This window comes from Aptenodytes forsteri, unplaced genomic scaffold, assembly GCF_000699145.1.
Source record: "Aptenodytes forsteri isolate BGI_AS27 unplaced genomic scaffold, ASM69914v1 Scaffold55, whole genome shotgun sequence".
NCBI classification, from domain to species: domain Eukaryota; kingdom Metazoa; phylum Chordata; class Aves; order Sphenisciformes; family Spheniscidae; genus Aptenodytes; species Aptenodytes forsteri.
In genome coordinates this window covers 4,322,340-4,350,239 of record NW_008796063.1, presented here as the reverse complement: position 1 = coordinate 4,350,239, position 27,900 = coordinate 4,322,340, and the positions used below count along the sequence as shown (strand labels likewise).

Sequence of the window (27,900 nt, the reverse complement as noted above, 5' to 3'; positions counted from 1 at the left end):
GCGCCCCAGCCCCGCAGGGGCTCTTAAGCCGATCTGGCCTTAATGCCCGCCTGAAAAAGCAGCGTGTGCCCTCCGCTATCTGCACCTCGGATTGCTCCCAGGTATTATTTACGCTTTGTTAAGTTTGTAAAGCGCTTTGAGATCCCCGCGGATATAAACCAGTGCATACATGTCTTTATACGAGTATTGGATAAGCTTGCCAAGCGTGTTCATTGGAAATGGAGGTGAAGCTTGTCTGTGCGCGTTTTAGCTTGGAACACATTGAGTCCTGTGGTGGTTCGCCCCCACGGGCACCTACATGAGACCCTACCTCGGCCACGATCTGAAGGCAGGGGGCACATCCCCTCTCTGCTGAGGAACTTCATTACTTCTATAATGTGCAAGGACTTGGGATATTTTTCTTGAATTCTGTAGCAATCAGTGTTACGCCAGGCAGACGGAAATTTTAATTAACAATGTGTCATCTTCATTTAGGTAGTTACAGTTCCATTGGAAATTACCTGGCTGAGCTGAGGGATGAGGAAGAATTTAGCAGGTGTGGGTCAGGTTTTTTCCAGTCCCCTGAGAATACTGGGTAACTTCTGCATTTACTGAAATGCACGTGAGTCACAAGCGCTGAGCATCCTTCAAAATCAAGCAACGTTTGTCTTCACCTTCTGCAACACAACCAGTGCAAAGGGCCTAAATTGAAGTCTTAAAAGTAGTTTGTAATCCCAAATGCGTTTGGGATTTTCCCATGATTCTCCAAACACTCTGTCTCAAAAGTTCAAAAGAAAGAATATGCAGAAACTCTCACTTATCTTGGCTGCCTTGAGTATTTTAACCCAGTTGCATCTGCCTGGATTATCTTAATTCTGTCCCATCTATATTTTTCCTAACTTCATAATCTTTGGAACTTTCACTACCTTTTTCTGAACTGTCCCAAGTACTTTTCTGCCTGCCTGGACCATCATTCCAGGTACGGACCTTCATTTATATATTTGTCTACCTTTAACACACCCAAGCACCACTTCTCTTTATTATCTGGCTAGGTAGGTATCTTCATTGCATTATCCATAATGCTTCCTTTACTCCAGACTTGCTGGCATTCTGGTTGCTTAAGATTAAATGCATAGTATTTTCCTGTTACAAAGACTGCTTTGCAGAATTTTAAGTGCTAATACTGAAAGGCTTATTTTCATGGCCTTTATTTTCCCAGTGTTACACACATTATAATTTTCACCTCATCTTCACTTTGTTCCATTCCATTTTTTCCATACTTTGTCTTTCTGTACTATCCTACTTTTACTAATGTAGAAAGGCAGGACGTAAAGAGGATAAACGGCTGGTCCAAGAGCAGACAAAGGCAGTAATACGTGCCTTCATACTCGCAGCAACAAAGAAAAAAAAAAGTCAGAACTAGAGGATTCATCACAGTTATGCTGCCACAACTAATAGGAGAATTTTGCTCGTGATCTTCTCCTGGCCTCGGTCGTTCTCTGCTGCTATAAATTTTCTTCTCACTGTTACCTGTTATTCACCTGGTGGATCCAGGTTTTTAGGTACTTAGCAGCAGCAGTTCTAGGAATCAAAGAATTCTGAAACATCCTCCCTGGGATCCCATGTGAATTTACTGTGCTGTTCTTTGACACTGGCCTAGCTGTTTCCAGATTCTCCGCAGTTTCACCTCAGCCATTCAAATACACTGTACAAGCTAGTCCCTCTGTACCGCCGCTCATTATCAGTCAGAAAGCAGGCAGGCAAGTCTCCTTAGGCTCTTGTGTTGAAAGCACAGTTGCCGTTTCACAACAAACAAGCAGCGTTTCATGCTGACTCCAAGCAAGGATTCCTCTTTTCTTTCATTGTGTTGGATCTGAGTCCTCTTTTCTACCTTTCCCCTCCTGGTCCCCCACTGCACAGTTAATAGAACTGGAGGCAAAGTTCAAAATACTCATCAGTAGTTCTGACTGTCAGACATACAGAACAACCGAAATTTGTTCAGTTTAATGGCACCCAGAAGGCCAAGTGACAGAAATACGCTGGCCTTTCTTGACTTCTAAAAGGACTGGCGTACACCTACCTCACATAAAATGCTGACCCCTCCATGAAGGGTAGGGCTGCAGTGCCCAGAAAATGGCAAGTTATTAAGTGATAAATAGACTCAACCAGGTCTCTTCTGTCAAACCACGCTCTCTGTGTACTTAAATAAATATCACATCTCTGTATATTAAATAAAGATCAGATCCCAAAGTGGTCACCAGAATGCTTTGGAAGGAGGCTTCCTGGCAGCAGCAGGTAATAGGTCCATCGATTAAAATGAGATGTGTGCTTATGGAGAAGCTCTCTTTCACATCTTTTCCTTTGTGCCTGTGTAGCTATGTTGGCGTACGCCAAGAGGAGGCTGAGAAGGAGATACCGTAAGATATCACGGCTTTGTGGAACTGAGATGAGTGGTGTGTGTAGCACCACCAGCATTACCACCTCTTGAGAGCAAAGCCTTCTGCTATAAAATAGTCTGTGCTACTTCATCTCAGTTCAGTGTTGACTTCTGTCCTCAGCCTGCCAAAGCTGTCCTATTAATGTTGCGAGCTCTTGTAGGATGGACAATAGTGTGCCGGTAGCAAGGTCTTTCACATGGATTTTCAGAGCCATCTAAGAGGTGTAACTGCACAGCTCTGACTGAAAGAGATCTGGCTGCCAGCTTTGCATGGGCTCTTTTTAAAAGATCATTCTTTACATCTTTATTTAATAATTTGACTGATGATGGCTCAGAGCAGAACTGATCTACAGTAGGTTCAAGATCCATTTTTTAAAACTGTCATTTTCATTAATACCTCCTTTTTGCCTTTCAGACATGGCCATGCCCAGTTCCCTTTTGTGGGCTGTTGACATTTTTGGGAGGGTTTACACTCTGTCTACTGTTGGCCAGTACTGGGAACTCTGTAAGGACACACAGCTGGAATTCAAACGGGTCTCTGCTGTCAAAGAGTGCTGCTGGGGAATAGCCTGTGATCATCAAGTATACACCTATGTGTTCTCGGGTGACGTTCCTATTAGATACCAGGAAGAAACCTACGAGAATCAGGTATGAAGTGTTATGGGGGCCTCTATCACACTGCCACACATTCATCAGAAAGGAATGATAGCAAATCTGTACATCAGCCATCTCTACGTGTTTTTCGCACAGGAAGATTGTTTGGTTTTATTTGTTTCCATTTTTTACCTGATGTTTCTGAAGAGTATATATGTGCCAAATAGCACATATCTGTAGTTCATTAAACATTCAGTAGTTTAATTCCCAAAGGAAGGTTATACTTCCCTGCTCTTACCAAAAGCAACGCCAGTGTGCACTACGGCCTATTTTATATGAGCCATTTCAGACTGGAACATTCACCCTTTTCACCTGATGTTTTCCTTTCCTTAGTGACAAATACACAATCCCCTTAAGAAAATGTCCAGTGTAACTTCTAGGCAACAAAGATACATTATCAAAAATGTATTATTCTTAAGAAAATACTGTTTTTCAGTGTTTCAAAGAATTCTCTGATAAAGGCATAACTCTCCATTGAAGTACAATGTTTCCAGCTTTTTTGCATAGAAGTGTTAAGATGATCCTTCCTATGTGGCGTACTTCAAAAGAATGTCTTTAAAATAGTATTTTAAAGGAAATTTATCTATTTTGTTTTTAAGTTAACCAAAAGTTATTTGAGAGAGAAAACTGAAGGATTTTCTTGAGCACATTTCTCTGATTTCTAATGGGCAACGGGATAAATACAAGTTGAGAAAAGACGTTAACTTACCTGCATGGGTAAAAATACAACAAATTAATTTTATACATTATTTAACATTGATACAACTTTCCAGCCATTTAAGAATGTTCCTTTTGTTATGTAAACATGTTCTTTAAAAATGCAAAACTTTAAATTTTATTTTATTTGTTATTTTAAAACTTTTGTTTTGTTTGTTCTAGGCTATGAAAAAATGGAAAACAAAATACTAGAAAACAAAAGGAAATTGATACAACTTTCCAGCCATTTAAGAATGTTCCTTTTGTTATGTAAACATGTTCTTTAAAAATGCAAAACTTTAAATTTTATTTTATTTGTTATTTTAAAACTTTTGTTTTGTTTGTTCTAGGCTATGAAAAAATGGAAAACAAAATACTAGAAAGCACAAAAGGAAATATTCTGCAAGAGCTAACAACGACAAAATTAAACTCAAATAGTTTACAGATAATGTGCAAAGCAATTTAGCCAGATTCCTAGTAAAAGTAAATAATATTTTGTTTAAAAATTATAGAAGGATTTTGAACCACTCATTTTGCACATGCCCTAAAATGTAACACTATTACATGACAATTTTTGCCAGTATTTCTATAGTAGGTAAGAGTGTGGGGAAAAAAAGAAAAATCACAGCTGCATTGGCAAAAACCCTAGCAAGTTATTTGTTCTGTAACTGATTAAAGCCAGATTTGGAAAAAAAACCCTCTTGGTATAACATAAGATACAGGGAAGATTTACTGATATAGTTATCTTGACACAGTTTCCCGCACAGAAGCTATGCTATTTTTCTAGTGCAGGCAAGATACTAATCGTCTTTCTCATGGGGAGTAGATTAGAGATCCCAAGGCCATCTATACAGCATTATCCTAATGCTGCAGTGTCATGGTGCCATACATCACCAAAGAAAAAAGCACTATTAGCAGTAAAATATATCATCAGATGTTCCTATTTATGTAGCTGAAAATGACTTGGCTGGGACTAGCTCTGCAGTCAGCCCTTCTTTGAGGCTTAAAAAAGCTTCCTCCAAAGACTATGTTAGGTAGGGGCTTACAGTGTGAACACTTTCTCATTCACCCCAGGAATTTATTCCTCTTCTACTGCAGAAAGTAAGAAATGTATCATTTATGACTCCCTGTAGATGTCCAATGAGATGATATGATCTCAAATAAAATATTTTATTTATTATTTCTGGCAGCGCTGGAATCCAGTTGGTGGCTTTTGTGAGAAATTACTGCCCAGTGACCGCTGGCAGTGGAGTGATGTGAGCGGGCTAAAACATCAGCAGCTTGATAGTTTCACACTCCCTTCACCACACTGGGAGTGGGAATCTGACTGGTATGTGGATGAAAATATTGGAGGGGAACCAACAGAGAAAGGGGTAGGTGAACAATACCAAAAAGAGATCTATTCTGGGAATCCTTAGTCTGTAAAATAAAAGGCATTTTTATAGAAGTGTAAAAGGTCTGTAAAAATAAAAGGCACTTAACTTCCCATAGCTACTTCTTTCTGGGAAATAGCTCAATTATAATAAAACACAAGGAAGGATCTTGTTTGGAGGCTTTTGAAGTCTATAGGAGCTTCTATAGAAGCTTTTTTCTTTTGATCAGGCCATGAAATGCTGGCAACTGGGTGCCATTGTTATTTAAGATCTTTACTATGAAGAAAGTAAAATACTTTACTGTGTCTTGTTTGTTCTCTGTATATCATGCAGAGGAATTTGGACATGATTCATAAATCATTCATGGAATTAGCTGATCTGTTAATCAGGGCTGTTGAGACATGCACAGTAACTTTTACTGTATTTGTAGGAGTGACTCTTGTGCAGAATTGCTCCGAGTTACGATTTCAAGCTTTCCCTGATTTTCACACAAGAAAAACTCTGTTTGCAGGGCTGGACTTACGCCATAGACTTCCCCAGCACCTACACAAAGGATAAGAAATGGAATTCTTGTGTCAGACGCAGGAGGTGGATCAGATACAGGAGATACAAATCACGGGACGTTTGGGCAAAGGTTCTGGATAGCTTTTAAATATTAAATAAACCGATTTTTTGAAATAATCAATTACAAGAGCAGGGAAATTCATTTTTTATCACTGCTCTGTAGGCTGGACCTGTATTCCTTGACTTCCAACTTGTAATTCTTGCAAGCATAAATGGAAGGCTGGGATTTTTCATAGAAACCTGTGGTAATAAGGTGCCAAATCTCACAGTAATGCAGTTGGAGATAGATGCTCAGCTCCTTTGCAAATTTCAAACCAACTTTTTAACTTCCTTTGGTTGTTTGACAAAGCACTCTCTTTCAAGGTGGCACCTGTCTAGCATCATTCACCAGCTGCATCCTTTATCTGTATGAATAACTGCTCTTTAATAATTGTTGTTCCATTCTAAGAATGTACAAAAATTGTTATTTGTGATGTTCCAGCTTTTCAATTCAAAGAACGTCTGTATGCACTGTTCTGTGAGTAAAAATTTCCTTTAGTTAGGGGATGAAACACATCCCCCTTTGTGCTGCTTCAGCAGTGTTTCCCCTCTCTCTGCCTATAGCAGCCTTGAATGAGAGGAAGAATCTCCATGCTCAGCCACTCTAGTAAGCAATACGTAAACCAATCTGCAAGAAACAAGTTAAGCCACCAGCCAAATCACCTATCTATTTGCAGTGTCTCCTCTTCTCAATCTTCCTTCTCATTGCTTCAGATCGTATCACATGATGATCCAGATCAGTTGCCAGATCCTTTCAATGATATCTCCATTGGAGGATGGGAAATCACCGATGAGCCTCTTGGCCGTTTATCAGTATGGGCAGTTTCCTTACAAGGAAGGGTATGTGCATGTTCACCAAGTTTTGTAATGTTTTACTACTGAAAAGGACTTGGATGCCTTTAAAGCAAGGCAGGTTTGTTATTGTCTTATGTTGGTAAGGAAATAACGCTGTTTGTGCATCTGGCAGAGGATGTAAAAGCTGCTTTGGGACTACATTATGTAACAACTTGTGCTGCAAAGGGAAAGGCTTAGTATCTCATAGGATTGATGTTTTATGGAAGCCTTAAAACTCTGTAAACAGGTGAATCTTAAAAACTTGGTCTGAGGAGTGTCTTATATCCTGAAAAATGCCCAGAATGCAGACTATGGCACTGGTAAGAAAGAGAAGGAGCCTTAAAACCTGATAAAGATTCTTGCAAAGCATTGTGCCATGTCTCTGTGGTGGAGAGTCAGGAATGATTCAAGAAAGAGTTTGCAGAATGGTTTTCTAAGACTTACTGATCAGAAAATGGTAACCTCCTGACTTGGCAATGTGGAATCCAGCTCTGGAATGTTTTCAATTTATTTTCTATTGAAAACTATACATCTTTCTTTTTCTTTTTTGTTTTTAGGCCTACCATAAGGTCTCTCCTCTTTTGCTCAGTGCTGTAAAGATTTGATCCTTGCTTTCCTTCCTTCATCCTTACAGCATGTATCTGACATTCCTTTGTCTCTAGACAATTTCTAACTTGTGGTCTCACAGGGAAGAATGTAACAGTTTTAACAGATAGCCTGAGATTTCAGTCACATTTGGTACTGCCTGGAGAGGCAAGAAATCTTGGTTAAATTGTTTAAAATACAATTCCCTATGCCTCATACTTCCCAGTAATATGTGAGAAGCATCCCACTCTATAGGCTTACTTGACTGACATTGTAAAATGCTTTCATTTCCCAAGTAGAAGTCCCCAGAGAAATAAAGTATTTCTAAAAATGAGGATTTAGCACTCAGCAGTCATGTTTTGGAGCACTCACATGACTGCCGCAGGATGCTTTCTATGTTTGACCTTCCTATTTTGACTGTGAACTATAGAAAAGTACACAGACAGTAGGACCAAGACTAGCAAATGGACTGGATGTCACTGAAGGCTGCACAGAGAATGGAATTTTTTACCCATATTGTGGCAAGCTCTGTTCAGTGAAAGTGAGGTCGGGCTATCATCTAACAGTAGCATTTTTGTGTTACATAGTTGTTCATTCTTGGTTTATATAACATGCCCTGAAATACACTGAAGTGTTTTTTAAATGTTGAAATATACACAGAACTTGTAGCAATAGGTTACTGTACCCAATCCAGATTCGCTTCCATGATAAAGCTAGTCTGTAGAAAAGCCTCCTCCCTTAGTACATAAGGAAATAGTCTTCAACTGCATAATCAACATCAAAAAAATACCTTAAAGGTCAGAGTGCATACACTGCACTGCATAAAAAAATCCTGTTGTTAAAGGAAGACTGTTCTTTCCAGTTTGTCTTCATGCTTGTCTCAATGGTTTCATTATTGTAGTGATATTTTTCTAAGTTTTATTTGTTTTTTTTTAAAAAACTTTTCTAGGTATGGTACAGAGAAAACGTTTGCCATCACAATCCAGAAGGTTCCATGTGGTCCTTAATCACAACTCCTGGTGAAGTTGTACAGATCAGCTGTGGACCATATGACCTCCTTTGGGCAACTCTTTGGGAAGGGCAAGCTATTGTGAGAGAAGGAATTGATAGGAATAACCCTCAAGGTAAAGTTTGTTAAATTTAGGTGGAAACCCCTTTGATTTGTATAGTGTCGAATAAGAAACTAACCTACAATGCCCTCTGGGTTTTGTTTCATGCAGGAATTTCCTGGAGTATTGTGGAGTCTCCAAGCTCTGAAAATGGGATTATGCACGTCTCTGTGGGTGTTGATGTGGTATGGTGTGTTACAAAGGATAGAAAAGTAAGAGGTGTCATGATCTGGTTCTGTTTTTTTCTTACTTTTTTCTATCTGCTTTTCTCAAACAGGCATGTAACTTTCATAGGAAACATTGGTGATTTGGACTCACTATCCTCATGGTTTGGGGAATTCTAGTTCCCCTTGCTGTTATGGGAATGCTCTGCGGTTTGTGATATACATAGTTGCGTTTAATTTAAGGAAGACTTTCTGCTTTTCTCTTGGAAGGAATTTTCTAAACCCAAGTCAGACAGATGTGGTAGGTGGGTGGGGATGTTGGTGGGGATGTAATAAGGGGTCTACTTCTAAGGGATATTAAGCATTGAAATTGAAGGGACTCCTAGCTGCTCAGTCTTGTTTCCACATGGTCTGAAGATTACATCAAAAGCGGCATGGGGAATTTTTTCATTTATGCTTTTCTATATGATCCTGTTTTTTTATCTTCCTGCTGTAACTGTTCCCTTTTCATCAGCCTTTTAATGTAGTTTTTTTGTATTTATTAAGTGACATCTGTTATGTGTGTGTGTGATTACTTTCTTACTGGGGTTTTAACTTAGAATCGTAGAATATCTCAAGTTGGAAGGGACCCATAAGGATCATCGAGTCCAACTCCCTGATCCTCACAGGGAGTCTTGAAAGTCTTGAAGAATGTACTAGAGTGCTCTTGTGCTGGTTGCAATCAAATCCCTTCATATTGAATTCAAAAACATAGATGAATTCTGTGCATGTATAGCAGTTTTAAGTAATTGAGTTACTCTGGTTTAATGAGTTACTACTTGTCAGCTGAGCCATGGTAACAGACTGTGTCCAGCCTGCTCCATCTGCCAGATAAAACCACTATAATACATGTGGATAAGCTAGCATATTTTTCTTCAGGTCTGCCACAAGATAGTCAAGTACACTGGCTGTTATGTGATTCAGCCAACAACTTCTAAAGTAGCTGCTTGCCACTGTATGACTATATGCTAAATACAGATGGAAATTTTTCCAGGTACCCAACCCATAGACACTTTTGGATTGGTAAAAACTAATCTAAGGGGAGACAATTTAAAGAGCTGTACCACTGAAAAGATCCCTCTGACAGTTCCCTCCGTCAGCCCTGCTTCTAGGGTTTGAACACAAGAACGCTATTTAGAAGCCCATTCAGAGTGACCAAAAATAGCCTACAGTTGACATGTTAATAGAAAGTATTTTTCCAATGGCAGAGAAACTAACTCTGTCACAGAGAGTCATAACAAAAAGACTCCTTGTGGGCTGTTCTGGCTGTAGTTGGTCACAAGGACACACAGTCTGGGTACTACTAAGAGAATTATTTTATCTTTACCCGATAAAGAAAAAGAACCAAGGAGGTAAGAGACTTCTTAAGGCAATGCGGCAAGTCAGTATTAGAGATTAAGACTAATCCACTGAAGAAACTAAATTCCAGCTGTCTGCTTGCTAATGCAGAAGGAGCAAAATTTAGACTTTTTGCTGTTGCTATTGTAGGTGTGGTTTAGAAGAGGAGTGAACTCACATAATCCTTGCGGAACAAGCTGGATTGAAATGGTTGGAGAAATGATGATGGTAACTGTAGGCTTAAATAACCAGGTAAGACAGCTGTATACCAATTATGAGGATATTTATGTTCCCTTTGTACAAGCAGTATTCACACAGGGTGAGGACTGTCAGCAGCACTAATATGGACAGCTGAACAAGAGGTCCATGTGCTTGAACTGCTAGGAAGGAATGCATGGCTGAATTCTTCATCAGAAGAACAGTCAGCATAGCATGTCTCTTGTATGGCACATTCAGGTGCAAACAGTTTTCTCTTGATGGTACAGAATTTTATACTGCATCTACAGCATCAGCATTACGGAAGAACACAAAAGGAAAATGCCATGTCCAGCAGGTTTTTGTGCTGTATTTTCCACCACTGCACCTTTTTTGTAGCTGGTGTCTACCTGCAATCCATGCCATTTCCTTCACTAAGCCCTTTCTTTCCCTAGGTCTGGGGAATCGGCTGCGATGACAGAGCAATTTATTTTCGTCAAGGTGTCACACCAAGTGAGCTCAGTGGGAAGACGTGGAAGGCAATTGTATCTGGCCGAGAGAGTGACAGATCTCAGACCGGGAGCTCAACAAGTCTGCTCAGGTACTTAGTAAAATACCTGCTCAAGGCTTCGTACGCCAAGAGTTTCAATGCTAGGAGATATTTCTTTACATTCAAATGGTACAGACAGGGAGGAGACGGGAAGGCACCTCTAATCATTATGTATGCCAAAAAGCATTTGCGGTTTTTGCCATTAAAATTAACAATAAGCAGCAGTTGTTGCATTTGGACTAGAAACTGAAGCTCCCACTTTGGAATTCACTGCATGCTTGCAGTAAAGCGTGCTTCTCTGGGCTTTACTATCACAATCTGGAACTAGTCTCTAATAAGAGAAGATGTTACCTGTGAAATATCATGGAGTGTTGACTCTACTTAGGAATTATCCTTCTGAATGTCACTGTACGTTTCCTTTCCTAGAGAGATTAAATCAGTAACTCCCTGCTGACTGTTGGCCTCTTGGCTGTGCAAGACATGACAATGAAGCTGGGAGTGCTGCAGAAGCTACTTGTTTGAGTCAGAGTGTGCTCTGAGTAGAAGCCCTCCCTCGCTGAGACAAAAATCATAAAGTTAATAATGGGCTTTAAAAAATCCTATTTATTATTTCATATCCAGAAAATGTGATGTTGCTTCAGTGTTTTCCTGAGAGTTGTAGGCAGCCAACACCACTGATTGCTTGAAAAGATCAATGAAATATCTTCCTATGTTTCAGATCTAGTAGACTGGTCTGCCAGATTTGTGTTAGACTCTTTTCCCTTGATGATAGAGTTTGACCTTCAGAAAAGAAGTCTGCTGTTTCTCTCCTAAAACTGAAACACTAGGTTGATTTCTGTGTGTCTGTGGTCTCAGGCCTGTGCTAATTTATAATGCTTTGAATGATAGTTAATTAATTATCTATTTGTCCTTCAGTGCTGGCTGTTTCTTTACGGATGATATTCAGAACCAAACGCACGCGATCATTCAGGGTGATGCAGATACTTCCTCTGATACAGAGCTTCCAAGTGTACCCGTGAACCTTGCCAACACTCCCCCGATGGGAGCTGCAGCCAGCGGCAGTGGTAATGGCACAGGCAACCAGCCAGCAGAAATACGTGCAAATTTGACTGTGGATCCTCTGGACTCTGATCAAGGAGAAGCCACTGTTGCTTCGACTAATAATGAGAAAGCTAATCTTGAAATGCATAAATCTTCTACAAACCCAAATCCTTCTGCAGAACTGCAGTGGACAAACATTGACTTGAAGGAGGCCCAAAAGCATCCAGTCCTCTCTGCCAGCACCTTTGCAGAAACATCCAGCCTGTCTTCCCTTGGCATGTTCTCAGTGGGAGCTGAAGAACAGTACGGAGCTGATGAGCACCCACTGTGGGCCTGGGTGTCTGGAGGAGGCTGTCTTGTAGATTTGCACAGCCCATTGAAATGGTTCACTGTTCTGTCAGGTACTATCCAGTCACTACAACAGACCCTAATTCCCAATGCTCTTTAAGAAAAATGTTGGTTTGGGTTTTTTTTTAACAAAACCATGACGCAAAACTTATGATAACCCATTTATTTTTACTGCAGTTTGTTAATACACTCCATGTCTGAGGATAGTGCTGCATGTATTTAGCTGTACAGCACTTCGGGATTGAGATATATAAATGTAAAGGTGATATTCTCTGAGTTTCTGGAAGAATTTTGTAAAATAATCTGTGCTGGATCTGTATCTCATTTTTAATTGCACTGAAACTGCAACTTAAGGCAAAACCTATAATATCACTGAATAGTAACTGAAAGCAGTGAAAAGGGCTCTCTTGAGAGATGCAGATGCCACAAATAACTGCCTCGCTCCTACCATTCCTACTGAGACAAGGGTAAGATACAGAAATTACTCAGAGGCATTGTGAATGTGAGCCCAGCTGATAACTGGATGGCGTTAGAATTTAGATTCTTGAAAGACGGTGGATTATAACCATATTTTCAAAATATACCATGAACTGTGGCATCCCAGTATTTAATAACAGTGTAACTCTCAATGCATTGTATTACCTATCCTGCAGGTCAGTGACAAAGCTCCCATTTTTACAAGGTTACGGCTTTGAAAGATTCTATATAATCATCTAGTCATCCCATTTCTATGCATCATTTACAAAGTTTGGCTGTAATACATTGATTCCAAAGTATAATAATTAGAAAAACTATGTTAGACTGGGTTGATTCAGTCCAGTGTTCAAAGCAGCATTGTGTTTTGACTTTCACAGAACTGTATTCAAAGCTCACTGGAGTGTATTGGTTTTGGTTCTGTTCTAGGTTTGTCATCCTCTGTGCAATCTCTATCCCTGTCTATCACTCCAGCACAGACAGCAGCATGGCGAAAGCAGATTTTTCAGCAGCTCAGTGAAAGGACAAAACGGGAACTGGAGAATTTTAGGCACTACGAACAGGCTATTGAGCAGGTAAGCAGTGAGGACACTTATCTCTTGTCTACTAAACACTTATATCTATTGATACTGGGCATCAATAATACATTTCTGATGTGCTGATCTGAACTTACTGTCAGCTTTATATTCTTGTCTTTATTTGTTTATGACAACTTTCCTGGATTACCACTGTCTGAGCTCCCTGTGGGAAACTAGCAGCTTATCAAACATGGAGCAGCAATCTTTATCTAAAAACATTAGCTGATAGTTTTGTATAGGAGCAAATGAAGCATTGGTCAGCACTATTTGAGTACACTGAAACCTCAAATCCACAGAGAAACGTTTGCAACAGTGGAACATTGTATGAATTATTCCACCACAAGATGAGGCTTCTTAATTGAAACAGTGACTCAAGTAGGTGAAATTTCCCTCTCTGCGACCATTAAGGGATTCATGCAACTTGCATAAATAAAACAATGATGCAAACGTCAATAGCAACACTTAAATAGCAGCACTTTTGTTTGATATTCCCTTTGTTATGACTCCTTGGCTCTTTTCAGATTCATTCACATTTTTGGTCCCTTCATTGCTAATTGTCAAATGACATCTGGAATTGATTTGATTAAAAACACTTGGAGTCCAGGGGTTTAATCAAGTGTAAAAAGATTATACCAAAAGCCTTTAAAGTCCAAACAGAAGTTATGTTATAACAGGAGCACACTAGAGTCAACTAGTATCTGTGTGCTACTGCGTTCTTGCAGAGGTAAAATGTTAATACTATTGTACACATGCTATTTCAGGGCCTTTCTATCCAGTTTTGTGAGTTTTCATTTTGTCTTCAGCTTCCTGAACACTCTGGTGTACTCTGTGTCAGAATTAATTGATATGATACAGACTAAACTGCAGCAGATATTTCTTGTGGTCACAAAAAATAGTATTTCGGAGAAAGAACGAGAGAGAGAGTCATGCAGTTTCCTTACTCCTGTAAATTTGTGTTTGCATTGCAGTCGGTTTGGGTTAAAACTGGAACCTTGCAATGGTGGAGGAATTGGAAGCCTCATAAATGGATGGATGTTCGAGTCGCACTTGAGCAATTCACTGGGAGCGATGGAATGCGCGACAGCATCCTGTTCATCTATTACATGTATCATGAGGAGAAAAAGGTGTGTTCAGCTCGAGACCCTTGAGAAAGTTGCATTTGGCAAAGGAAAACCTTTGAAGGGAAAACAGTTTTACTTAAGGGAGGCAAATTATGGTACACTATTGTTCTAAGTTTTGGGAACCAATTCAAACGTAGCCCAGGGTACTAGCAAATTGCAAGCTTTTCTAAGCTGTAGCTGTGTTAATGCTATGACAGAAATACCCAGTCAGCAACCATCCACATTGCTTAAACCCATCAGCTTTGCACTAATTAGGAATTCTTTTGGAAGTTCAAAATGTTCTTGATTGTGAAGAAAGAGCCAAGCTTGGCTGGCCAGGGTCTTCATAAATAGGGTTAATGCACACAGGCAGTATGAATCAGAGGTAGTGCGGGACTGGAAATTGAGCCCCATTCCTTCTGTACCAAGAACTGATTCTTTGCTATCCTTGGCAGGAATGCCTCGTTCATGGTCCTGCTGGCTCTGAGGAAGGTATATCTGAGTTTGCCTTAGATGCAATTTTTTTTTTCTCGTCTTAGTATATCCACGTGTTCCTGAATGAAGTCACTATTATAGTTGAAGTTCTGAATGAAGCCAAACATTCCTTTGCACTGTATACACCTGAAAGGACGAAGCAGCGATGGCCAATTCGCCTGGCAGCCGCAACAGAACAAGAAATGCATGACTGGGTAATTCTGTGAATTTTTTATTTCAAGCTGGCAATATCTGAAATAAAACATAAAAGCTGCTCTCTGAAATCTCAGCATTACATTTACAGTATCTAGGCTACTTACCTATTTTCACGATTTAGGTATTTAAAAAGTCTGTTCAAACTTATTTAGAGGCACCTGAGGCTTCCTATCTCCTCTGGAGTTTGCACGCTTTCTGATGCTGCAGTTATCCACAGTAAAACCAATATTGTCCTTCCTTCCCTTCCTATCTCTGGATATAGATTAGGCTGCAAATGAATTAAGAGTTTAATTCAGTTAGTCTATTCTTCTGCATTGGTAGAAGAACTATTATCTATTGTCACTGTTGTAGGGAGTCTTATGTATAGGCAGGCAGGCATATATACACCAAAGCAATGGAAAACCTGAAAGATACTTCATAATGATCAGATACTGCAAACCACATTGGTTCCAGTGATTGTGTTAATAATTTCTAAAAGACTGAATTCCAGTGCCTTTGAGAAAAAGCTGCAAATTCACTTCGCTGATTTGCAAGAACATGCGAAGGTAAAACTTCATTTTGTAATACTGAAGCATCTATATGGAAATTTTTGTTCTCACTGTAAATGGAAGGTTTTGGTTCTCTGCTTCTTGTTTTGTAGCTGTCTTTGCTGAACATGTCCTGTTGTGAAAGCAGACGGATTCAAGGCCCTCCTTCTCTCCATGCCATTTGGTCAGTTACTTGTAAAGGAGACATCTTTGTTAGTGAGCCAAGTTCTGAACTGGAGGCCGGACCACAGCTGATGCCATGTGATCAAATGTAAGAGGTTTTAGAAGCTGTTCTTTCTGCATGGGATGCCATCCAGCAAAGACTGTCTTTCATGTCAATTCAGTGACTTTGATGGGCTGTTGGAGTGTATAGTACGCTGCAGATGTCTGTCAATGATCAAGGTTAATGGCTGCCTTCATATTTATGATTGCATGTGAAGAAATTCACCAAATCGTATTTCAATTCTTAGATGCTGGAGCTATTCATGTGATTTCAAAAGCCTTTCTCATAGAGATCCCATTTTTATGTGATTGCATCTTTAATGCCATAATTACTTAAATTAAGAGATGGCCTAGACTAAAAGTAAACTTAATCACTGTAATTGTAATGTAATTTGAGCTTTCAGTTTTATCTGAGTCAGGAAATCTGAAATTCTCAGTCCTCCGTAGTCACTACAGTCCAGGAGCAGCTCCTTTACAGTTTCTGTTACAACTATGACAATATAGTACTGCAAATTCTTCAAGCAAAAAAATACCAGCCTCAGAACTGGTGGGTTAAAGGCCAATCTTCAATTTAAAAAATACCTCTAGTTTCAAGTTACTTGCACAAAGCGTCTTTGAATAATACCTCAGAAATCCTTTAGTCTTTTTCCTTCAGGGTGGAGCACCTTCAACATCTGGCAAATCACAAAGCTGATGTGCTCTTGCATCTTAGTTTGGGGGATCCGTGACCTAGATGATCTCCTGCCATTCTGATAACTAAAATACTCCTCTGCAATCTCTTTATTTTCCCCATTCTTCCCCAGAAAAGTACCATGGCCAACTGGCTGTGTAAAGCCCCAGAAAAGGATTAACCTGCAAAGATGAGGAGAATAGGAAGAATTAAAGCCCTTGTTTTTATCAAGCTCCATAGCAAATATATAAATCATTTGTTTTCTTGTTAGATAAAAGAAATTCCTAGATTTAAAAAAAATGAGGATGAAGTTAAAGCTGAGGCAGTTGATAGCCACTAAGATGTAAAGATCCTAGCAAGATCATCCTAACTACTGTTTAAAAATATATATATTAAAAAAAAAAAACACAAGCCATAAAATAAAAGGAAAGTAAAACACTTCAAAGCCTGAAAATGCCAAGTGGAGGCAGACGGGTTCCTTCCATCTACTTTTCAGTAGTTGTTCAGAGGGAAATGCTTTCAGCTGGCAACTGCCTTCACTTACAGATTGCACAGAGGTTGAACAAGCAAGCATATAAAGTTGCCTGTCCTTAAGATTGTTGAGCTGTAGGAGGGGAAAGCATGCATTCCTGATTGATGTGGTGTAGAGTAAATGTAAAATGTTGTCCTTTTTCTGGCAGGTTTTGGCGTCAAGTTGGAGGTCATCTTCGACTGATAGAGTGCAATAACCGAGGCATAGTGTGGGGCATAGGATATGATCACACAGCTTGGGTTTATACTGGTGGATATGGAGGTGGCTTCATTCAAGGTATGGATGACTGGTGTACTGCAGTGTGCACGTTTCTTTCTTACCTTCCTGACTGGGTCAGCTCTTCAAGCTATTTCAGCTGTCCTTCCTTTAGCCTAACTAACACATAGGGTTATACAGTGAACTGGCCAAGTATTAGGAAGGAATTGGTATTGCAGTTTTATATTTATATTTTCAGCTTAAGAATGAGAAATAGGATAATCAGCAATATTACTGTGGCTATTGGAATTTAAAATGTAGTGTCTTTAAGGTTTAGCTTTACTATAACCCAAATGATTTGTTTCTCACAGGACTGGCCAGTAGTGCCGATAACATTTATATGCAGTCAGATGTGAAATATGTTTACATCTATGAGAACCAACGGTGGAACCCAGTCACTGGATATAGCAGCAGGTTACTTACTCAAGTTATTGTATTTATTTACTGTAATTTTTTACTAATGTCAAATGAAACAAGGGGTTTGTTCTAGCTTTTCAGAATCGTTATTACAGTTATTCTATCTTCAGTCTCCTCCAACATTTATTGTTAACCTGAGATGGAAGGAGCAGTGTTTCTCAATTTTCTAGATTTGTAATTATCCATTCAAAATGCATTTGTAGCAAAACATTACAGATTTGTGCTTTGTGAGTGCACAAAGTGTGCCTACTTGCAGCATCTTTCATTATTAAGGCCATACAGCAAAGTGCTTATGAGGATCTATATATTCATATACATATTGTGCTAAATACATTGGGTCCTTCAATAGTATATTTGAACAGAAGTATTGAAAAAGCATTCACATATATGGGTGTCTATGCCAGAGAAACTCAGGATTCACCTTCCAATTTTAAATAGTAGTGAGGAATATCACATTACAGAGAGAAGTTTACGTGGTCCTCAAGTTTGGTGTAACTGGAAGCAATTGTACAGATTCTTTCCCACTATCCTCATCACTCACATGATATTTCTAAATACAGAGATTAATGACGGAAGACTGTTTCGTGTATGAAAGTAGGAAGTGCTACAAATAGGTTTTTCTTCCCTCGCCTTTTAAATTCTCTGTTGTAAATGACCTTGCATTCCTTGTATGCTGTTTCACCACAGGGGTCTGCCCACAGACAGATACATGTGGAGTGATGCATCTGGCCTGCAGGAATGTACAAAAATCAATACCAAGCCTCCTTCTCCACAGTGGTCTTGGGTAAATTTTGTCTTAAAAGTCTTTTTACTAAGAAGGCAAGGCTTAGCAAGTAGGATACAAGACTTGGGCTCAAGTGACTCGGGTTTTCTTCCTGGATTTCTCATAATATTTAACCTTGGTTTCCCCATTTATACAATAGCAATAATCTTCCATAGTCAAAAGAATGTTAAGCATTGAGTGGGATTTTTTGTTTAGTGCGACTTAGACTGCTGCTCTGATCCTTTTCAACTGAATTAAAAAGACTTAGGAGCCTCTGTTTGAATTTATATTGCAAGTATTAGAAGGTTTCTAGCAAGTCATTGCACTCCAAAAGGTGGAGGGAAATAGCAGAAGGGGGTATTTTTATTATACATTAGGTGTTGATTGTGCTTGTGATTCTTATTGTCTCCTTTTGACAATAGGTATCCGATTGGTATATTGATTTTAATACTTCAGGCGGAACTGATCGGGAAGGCTGGCAGTATGCAGCAGACTTTCCAGCGTAAGGAGATACCTTCTTCTACCTAAAATACTAGCAGGCGAATACCATACTTAAGTTCTCATTTCTTCTTGTTTGCTGTTTTGCACATTAACTGTGCTTTAACAGGGACAAGTGTGCCTTGATTTCTCCCTTTTTATGGGGACACTAACACTGAAATTTGCCAGGGAGGTAGGGCAGCAAGGTGAGTTCAGCAAACTATAGTTTCAAGTATTTTAAAGTCAGCAGGCATGTCTGGTGGGCAGATACAGACAGTGCTCTCAGGCTGGCACTGACATTGGAGATGCTCTGACATCCTCATGAACACCTATTTAAATCTGTTTTGGTAGGTCCTACCATGGTCACAAGACAATGAAAGACTTTGTCCGACGGAGGCGCTGGGCAAGGTGAGGAACTAAGATATAAATAAAAGTTTTGAACTTGAATGCTGACTGTTCCCTAGAAGTCTCCTTTAGTTACAAGGGGAAGAGTCTCATCACCCAATCAACAAAAGCAAAAGTAAAGACACCTGCAATAAATAACCCATCTCCAATAGAGAAGCTGATGATCTTTAGCATTATGGCTTTACTTTTAAGCCTTTACAGGTAGATACCCTATTTGATTTTGTGGGATCTGTAGATAAAAGTCAGCTAGTTATTCTCTGTATCTGATTTTCCTTATGGTAAGTGATTAAGTAATAGTAGGGTCTAGGTATATTAGTACATACTAGATCACTTGTAACAACTGGTAATATGTCTTGTATATTAATAGTTTTAAAATATGAATTCCACATACTGTGTACTAGGCCACAGATAATCGCAACCCCATTTAAGTCACAGTATACTATATTCAGTTGGAACCTGGAAAATAGCAAACTGCCACTATATTCTATTCTATTAAGCAGGGAAAATCTGTGCATGCACTGTTTTTCCAGCTTTTCTATGCTTTCTATACTAGAGTATCTAATAGCTATGCTAATAAATTGCTGTGAACATACAGTTCTGCATTGTTCTGTTTGTTATTGAGGCTACAAAGCTAGTATTTTGGCCCTTGTACAAAAATCTTTGAAGTAAGGTCCTGAAGCATCAAACTGTTGTTGTTCCAGGACGTGCAACAAAACAAACGACACCCAATCATCAAAATGGTGACTAGAAATAAAATAAGCAACTTGAAAAACACCCTCAAGCCTAAACATTTCCTCTTGTTTTAACTATCAATTGAAAACAGACAGGGAACAGCTCAGGGCTGGATCCAGTTTTTAGAACTGGAGAACAGAGGAATGTCCTGAGTTTTTAAGGACATTCGCCATACAGAGAAATTACTGTTGTGATGATAGAATCTAATATACTTTCCCTAATAGACAGCAGTACTTTGTTGCAGTTTCCACAGAAAAAATACACCAATTCCCAGAATGACCTACCTCCAATGCTTTAATTTAGAGCTGCCTTATCTCTGCCTGCCTCAAGATGCTACATAACTTTTTAACAGGCCCCACCAAAAAACTAACTGTAAAATGATTCCCTTAACCAAGACAGAGGAAGGAATGAACCGGGTATGGAGTTCTCTCTGCAATGAGATTCTCAGCTGGGGTCATATATTCATTATCCAGCTGTTGCCCAGCGAGTTTTAGAGAGCCAGGGAGTAGTGTAGCACAAGCTGCAGACTTCTTGGGTGGCCTTGATTTTATAAAGTAACTTCTTTTTAAAAACAGAAGCTTTGAGAAATCAGTAATATGTCAAAATTCAAAACCTGATGCAAAACATGATTGATTGTTGTAAACCCCTTTCAAATTAAAAATACTTACTGTACCTACTTAATGAAAAGACTTCAGGATTGTTTGCACTGAAGTCAACAATGGACCGGGAAATAAAATTCAGTTATAGAAAGTACGTACTTCTGACGGGTTTGGGGTTTTTTTACTTCAGAAAATGTAAGATAGTCACCAACGGGCCATGGCTGGAAGTGCCTCCTGTTACCCTGTGGGACATCTCCATAATTCCCAGTTCAGATGCAGATGATGAAGAAGCAGTAGCACTGTGGGCAATCAGTGACAAAGGAGACGTGCTCTGCAGGCTTGGAGTGACACAGCAAAATCCAGCTGTAAGGCTCCCTGTTTATTTTTACTGCCTTATTGATGTATTTAATGTAATGATGCAAGTACATACACACAATCGTGCAGTACCTTCTCTTATAGCACCTTGTTATTTTTTTCCCTTTTATGTCCCAGATTTGAAAGTCCTTGTCCATCAACTGTAACACAGTTTGCTGCCCACATTTCTTACAACAGCGCTTCTCTTGCATAATCTACCTTAGCTTGTGCCACGTCACTTGCAGGAGCCTCTCTCAGCCCCTGTATATCTTCTCATGAAGCATTTTGCTTCCAATTTCTGCACTGATAGCTTAGTTCCTCTTTTTTTTTTTTTTTAATTGTTGATAATGTGTGTATCCCATTTAAATAAACTGTCCAGGGATAGAATTTCTCTATAGTATGGTCCCAATCTAGTGCCTGTTAATATCAGTAGGAGTTTGTCCATTGACACTTCTGGGCCTAGAAATGACTCTGCTTATTTAAAAGACAGGTGGGCCTGGACGTACCTACATATTTTACTTTCTTCTATGAACTGGGACAGATTTAATGAGCGAACATCCACTAAAGTATGCAGAAAGGAACAAATAGTCCCAGTAACTTCAATAGGAATACTTCTTTCCTAATAATAGACATGTGCTGAAACACCAAATTAGGGTTGATATGCACTAATTTTAAGCCATATTTATAACGGGAAAAAAAAAACCACTAATGATACACTTTAATGGAATTTGGAGAAAAACTGCAAGAAGTTGAAAATCTATAGGAATTACCTTTTTTTTCCTGTTCAGTTAGTTACAATAGCATGGATGTGTATAGCAGTGCAACAGCAAGAACTGTATTACTGTGTCTGGAATCTGAAGCCCCATATCAGTCAATTTTTGTTCTGTATAATCAAAAAAGGGGTTATTAAAAAAAAAAACCCCACAAAACGGCTGTAGCTCAGCTCTTCAGAGACACGTAGGTGCCTAAATTGCAGCAATTTCAACAGAAAAGGCCCTGTTACAGTTCAACATAGCTATTGATTTCAAAGAGTTAAATATCCAAATATCTTTGAGGATGAGAGACCTTGTTTCTGTTCAGTCACAAGGTACAGGAATTATTCTTCAGAATATTTTTCACTATCTAGGGTTTTTCCCATTTGGCAATAATCAACAATACTTTGTCGTGGAGTTTTTAACCATTGCTTGATAATTCATCTTCCATGATTTGTTAGGGAACATCCTGGCTTCATGTGGGGACAGATCAGCCCTTCATTTCCATCTCAATTGGAGCGTTTTACCAAGTGTGGGCTATTGCTAGAGATGGTTCTGCCTTCTATCGAGGTTCAGTGTCTCCAAAGAAACCTGCAGGTGAGTACTTGTACTTTTTTGGTACGGTCTTCATCTTAGACATTCTGTAAGCTCTACTACACTGCCATGTCTGAAAGAGACAAATCTGTTTAGCAGAGGCCTTTCCCACAGCTGTGCAAAACAGTGCATATGAATAATACTCATGATAATTATAGCAGTTAATTTGCTCTTCACTTGTGTGATTTAAAGAGTTTGTTTCTAAAAATAAGCTAATAAAAATATATTGAGTGTAGTGTCATTCACAGCTTTCTTGCACAGCTATGTATTATTTCAACTGCAGACATTTCCAAGACTTCTCATACATAATTCTGTTTTCTCAATGTTTTACTCAAGTATTTCTGACCTTTAGGTGACTGTTGGTACCATATTCCTTCACCTCAAAAACAAAAGTTAAAACAAGTCTCAGTAGGACGAACGTCTGTGTTTGTGTTGGATAAAAACGGTAAGGATTTTTAAAAATTATTCATCAATGTTACAAAAAATAAATCAGTATACATCAGATTGATTTAAAAAGGAGAGGCTAAGTTAGAGCTTCTGCTTGGACAGATGATTACTGTTGCTCCAAGAGGAGTAATATTTCATATTGAAAGAGAAGGAGTAGGCACAGCCCATTTAATTACTGATTTTGAAGACTTGTTTTTTGTTATATCTGATAGTGCCCTAGGTAGATAGCAACAATCCAGCATCTATGCTATTCTTGGGGGAAGAGATAGATGAATCTCAAAGAAGAGAATTGCATGGCAGGATTTTGTCTGAAACCCTAGAACGTACAAAACTGAAGAGGAATACCTTCCTGTTGCAAAACCTAGAAATAGCATCATCATTGCAAGATAAATTATGAAGCATCCTTTTGTAAAAGAAACAAGCCTTTAACACCAGCCTCCTTCAGAGATCTTAATCTCATTTGCTTTCCTTCTCTAGTGCATAGTTCCTTATATGAACATTTTTCCCCAAGAAATTTTACAAAACAGAGTATTCTCTGTTTTCCAGAAAAGTTACAAAGAATAACGATAGAAATACAAATTCCAAAGTAGGAACTTCATTGTCCTTTACTGTAACACATTAGTCAAAACCATAATGCATTTCCACAGAACACAAAGTATTAACTACTGATGTAGAAAGTATTAACTACTGATGTGTTATGTTGTTTACTAGCACTTTATACAAAACAGACATCCTGAGCTGTAACCACAACTATTTATTTTACAGGCAATCTTTGGTACCGGCAAGGTATCACACCAAGCTACCCTCAAGGTTCTACTTGGCTTCATGTTTCAAATAATATCCGTAAAATGTCTGTAGGACCCCTGGACCAGGTGTGTATTAAGCTTCCTTTGTATCTCATTAGTTTATTAAAAATTATGCTTAACATACTTCTGTAATTAAATTAAATTTTCTTCAGAATTATTATTGTTTAACTAACTTTACTCCACAAGGTGATTGTCTAAATGCCAGAATCCTGATAGCAAGACAAAAATCATGCCAATGAAATAGTGACACAGCCAGCCCTTTGCTGTAAAAAGCCTCATTAATTTTTTCTTTTTTTTTTTAATGACGCTATTTTATATAACTGATCTCTTTCCTGCCAAGTCTTACTATCTGGCAATGTTTTAATTATAACACTGGTATCTGGTTGGTTGTTTGGGTGTGTCTCTGACTAAATTAGAGCAGTTTTGGTCTATTCAAGATCAAGACTAATTTCTGAAAGTGGTCAAACAGACTTACAATTTTCACATCTGGGAGGAGCAGCATGACGAGCACATTTTCTTGCCTCTCTTTGCTTTCTTGAGGTCTGGGTGATAGCTGACAAAGTGCAAGGAAGTCATAGTTTGAGCTGTGGGACCGTCTGCCATCGGACTGGTGTTCAGCCAATGGAACCTAAAGGCCTCTCATGGGATTATGGTATTGGGGTAAGTGCTGGGGGCATAATACTGCCTAAAAGTTGTATGTCCAAATACCCATGGGCACGCTTAGAAAGGAAAGTGCCATCCTGCTCCAGCTGGCAAGCTTTCTAAAGCTTGCATATACCTGCAGAAAACTGACCTTTGTTCTTCAGTTTTAGGTTCCTTTTTTAAGTTAATGTAATAGGTTATGCAATTATAGCTGGGAAGTAATTTATTTGCATTTAATAGGTATTCATTTTAAATAGGTAATTTAAAAGTTATAATGGAAAAATCAGTAAAGTAAGTACATTTTTTAAAAATTGATTCCTTCCGAGTCTGCACGTGATTGTTCCTTGTTGTTGTTCCCTGTATTACCCTCAATGTTTTGAGAAAGGCTATTTCAAGGTTTTGGCCCCTTTTAAGTTGATGGAAAACCTGCACTAGCTCTGTTATGAACACCTGACCCTACTAATCTCAATTCCCGATAATAAAAATAATCCTCAAGCTTACTACCTATATACCTCACTGTCAGGGAGGTATGTTGTGTTGTCTTTTGTTTTGTTCTACAAGGAGCCTTTTTTCTGATTCAGCCCAGAGCATTACTTTCCTCATGAAAAAATAGTATAAAACTAGTAGTGTACATAAAGCATCACATCAGATATTGTAATTGCAGGGTGATGTTTCTCCTTTTTTTTTTTTTAATCAATATTTTACAGGGTGGGTGGGAGCACATCACAGTCAGAGGAAATGCAACTGAAGCATCTAGGGTCGCTATGCATGATACTTCTGAGGAAAACCCTGCAGTATCAAAGGACTTGGAAGATGAGGAGAGTAAAGGGAAAACAGAACACTCTAAAACCCCTCTGATGGTCAGTGAAAGTCAAGAATTGGACAGAAATGCTGTTAATTGTTAAGTTGTCACCATCTACATGTTGCAAACAAGAAGTAGTATAATTTAAAAAGAAACTAAATGTCTATTGCCTGGAGAGAAAAACATGACCTTTTTGTGCTACTAATATATTTTACTGAACTGGAATTTGCAATGGGGTATTTTAAATACTGATTTCTTCTACTACATCATGTGTAAAATGTGACTTGATAGAGCTAATACTTTTGTCAAAGCAGGCAAGCTTTTTAGCCACAATGTATTTCTGACCCTTGACCATAGCTGCTACACAACCATATGAATGTGAGTATCTTCGCAGACGATCACTACATTTACTTCTATTTTATGAATATTACAGTTCTCTTCCCTACATTTCTCTCATATTCACACACCTTGCACACTATTCTTCAGATTCATATTTGAGCAGAGATGAAGATGTCATATCAATTTAAATGGAATTACAGGCAAACATAACTGGTCCTGATTGTACAAGCATTTATACATGCACATAACTCTGCTCATGTGATTCCTGCTTATATAAGCACGTAGCTTGGGTCATGCTATTCTTGCTCCCATCAGTACATTTAAATTCTTTACAACTCGGCTTAGGGTGCAGTTACCAGTAAGGGCCAATTTTTGCTATCTTTGCTCACATGAGCAATATCTTAATCAAGTGGAACCACTGGTTTCAGCGAAGACTACGTAGAGTGAATAGGACCATGCTCTCTAAGTGACAAAGTCTCATTCTAAATTGTCAGTCCAAATGGTGGTAAATCATGTTTTGTCTTCATCTTAATTGCAACCATGATAATGGAGGTATACAGATGCCTACCTAATGAGGTTGGAAGGCACCAGCCACTTGAGGAGTTAGGCTGTATTCCCGATCATTGCAAATTATGCTTTCACAGTGTAAAAGACAAGAGGAGGTCTTAAATTTAAGATTCTAACTTCGCAGTGGTAGGAATGCAAAACAACTTTACTGATATCGGTGGAGTTTGCCAACGTATACTAACGTGGGTTCAGAATGAAGCTCTGCTCTTTTAGTAAGTGATTGATTCATCCCTTCTTCCAACAAGAAACCACTTTTTATTCTCAAAAAGCAGCTTTTTTTCCTGTCTTACCTTAGTTTGACTGTGATGTGAAATTACTATTTGAAATCCAGTCCTTGGGACGTGCTGAAGAAGTCTCTCCCAGTAGCTTCAGGAAGGCACCACGTTTTTCCCCTGGCAGCAGTTTACAATCATTTTTCCTGTCTGTGTGTGGCTGTATATGGAGTTATTTTTATATGATGAGCAGTGTGGTGTGGTCTCAGTACTGTATTTGTAGAAGTAGAACTTATGTTTGCACGTATTTAAAGAATATATTTGGTATTTTAATGCCAAGGAAAGCACTGTTTCCAAGTCCAAATGTGAACGAAGATTGAAGATGCTTTACTGTTTAAAAAAAACTGTTGATCTTTCCAGTATGTGATTAAAGATTTCTGGTTTATACATACATTGTGGAAGTACCATAAAGAACGTGTTTGCATTAATTACCATAATAGGTTTTGCATAACTTGCACAGTATCTTGTCCAAATAAATACCTTTATCAATCACATGTATTTTTAGATAATTACTAGGATTGTATTTTCTCTGCATATCAACATTTTTTTTCTTTTAGTAGTTGGTGTTTACATATCCAACAATCAAACTGATTTCATACAATAAGCTTTATAATGTACCTTTGCATTTTTCCCTGCATTGCCAAGTTTCATGTACTTTACTGTAAAAAGCTGAGTTTAAGTGAACAAAAGATAAATTATAAGTTGTTTATGTTTGAGTACTAAATATTTGCCTTCTGAAACTATTATTTAGAAAATTATTTAATTTAAAAATATGTCATTGTTATGGCTAGTTAAAATAAGGAAAAGTGACTTTAAATTGAAACAATTTTGAAAAATAAAAGTAATTTATCAGAAAAAAAACTTCTTCTTACTAAATCCCTTTTGACATGTCCAATAAAGCAGCACTTTGTAGCAAAGTACCATTGTGGAACTAGCTGTTATTCCATTAAAGCACATATGTCCTGTGCCTGACTATTCATCGGGGATGGCTGTGTTCAGAGAAGGGGTAACCTTCACATGTCTCCTTTGCTGCTGTATTTATAGCTAGATATTACATGCCATTTTGGGCTCAATATTTGAATATTTTATTTGAATTATATTTTTTGAATATGTTTGCAGGAAGTCCTGTCAGAAATACACTGCCACAAGCATTTAAATTCCGTATTTGTAACAGTGGTATCAGTAGTTGGTTCTTAAAGTGAGGTGCCATTTTTCATCAATGGCACTGTTAAAATACTGTTTTTCCAACTCATTGGTTTCCTTACTCTGCCAAAGTAACCAAACAGCAATTCAAACACGGCTATCCCACAAAAACATTTCAAGGACGACATTTAGTATCTGGAAACTCTCAGATCTCCCTTATAACGGACTGGTCTAGCAGACTAATGACCTGTAAAGGATCCTACAAAAAATGGCCATACTCTACAAGTGCTTAGTCATCATTTACTGTATGACACGCAGAACCACAGAATTTAGGCTGGAAGGGACCTCTGGAAGTCATCTAGTCCAACCCCCTGTAGGGCTAATACAATCACGTTGCTCCAAGCCATGTCCAGTCAATCTCTGAACACCCCCAAGGATGGAGGTTCCACAACAACCAGCTGGTATTTGAAGCCACCAGTGCTGCAGCCTAGGGCAGAAGCCCCAAGCCCTCTCTGCAGCCCACACCTGGGCAGCAGCGTCCTTCGCCCGGGGCAGAGGAAGGCACCAGGTGTCCCGCCCTGCAGCGCCTTCACGCAGGCTCCAAGTGGTCCTCAGCAGAGCTGCTGGGCCTCTCCGGGGCCTGCCGCCATGTCCCGGCCCGAGCGTCCCGTGGGTCTGTCCCTCCCTCCTCAGACACTGGCCTCTCCCAGCAGCAGATGCAGCCGGAGGCGCCAGAAGCAGCGTCCTGAGCTGCTGTGGGAGCCGCGGCGGCGAACACCAGCCCGGAGCCCTGCCC

The 27,900-nt window shown here is 39.0% G+C and overlaps 1 protein-coding gene across 2 annotated transcripts; it reads left to right on the top strand.

Moving 5' to 3' along the window:
- The first annotated feature begins 2,833 nt into the window (after positions 1–2,833).
- TECPR1 (tectonin beta-propeller repeat containing 1) lies at positions 2,834–26,812 on the top strand. Of its 2 annotated transcripts, XM_009286367.1 has the most exons (24): positions 2,834–3,064; positions 4,957–5,139; positions 5,651–5,773; positions 6,457–6,582; positions 8,111–8,285; positions 8,382–8,482; positions 9,962–10,063; positions 10,462–10,607; positions 11,472–11,998; positions 12,849–12,994; positions 13,966–14,121; positions 14,637–14,786; positions 15,428–15,585; positions 16,887–17,014; positions 17,305–17,407; positions 18,098–18,194; positions 18,596–18,675; positions 19,002–19,058; positions 20,577–20,751; positions 21,954–22,089; positions 22,439–22,531; positions 23,299–23,405; positions 23,880–23,999; positions 24,689–26,812. In XM_009286367.1, the coding sequence occupies exons 1-24, from the start codon at positions 2,834–2,836 to the stop codon at positions 24,884–24,886; spliced, it is 3,618 nt and encodes a 1,205-aa protein (XP_009284642.1). In that variant the 3' UTR covers positions 24,887–26,812. The 2 variants fall into 2 exon arrangements, with proteins under 2 accessions (XP_009284642.1, XP_009284643.1); XM_009286368.1 differs by lacking the exon at positions 14,637–14,786 and having other exon boundaries at positions 2,835–3,064.
- The last annotated feature ends 1,088 nt before the right edge of the window (positions 26,813–27,900 follow it).

Excerpts from the sequence above, each read along its gene's own strand:
- TECPR1 (XM_009286367.1), top strand. The coding sequence starts at position 2,834 with ATGGCCATGCCCAGTTCCCTTTTGTGGGCTGTTGACATTTTTGGGAGG. Across the intron at positions 11,999-12,848 it reads ATGGTTCACTGTTCTGTCAG|GTTTGTCATCCTCTGTGCAA; the intron begins GTACTATCCAGT and ends GTTCTGTTCTAG. Across the intron at positions 17,408-18,097 it reads GTCACTGGATATAGCAGCAG|GGGTCTGCCCACAGACAGAT; the intron begins GTTACTTACTCA and ends GTTTCACCACAG.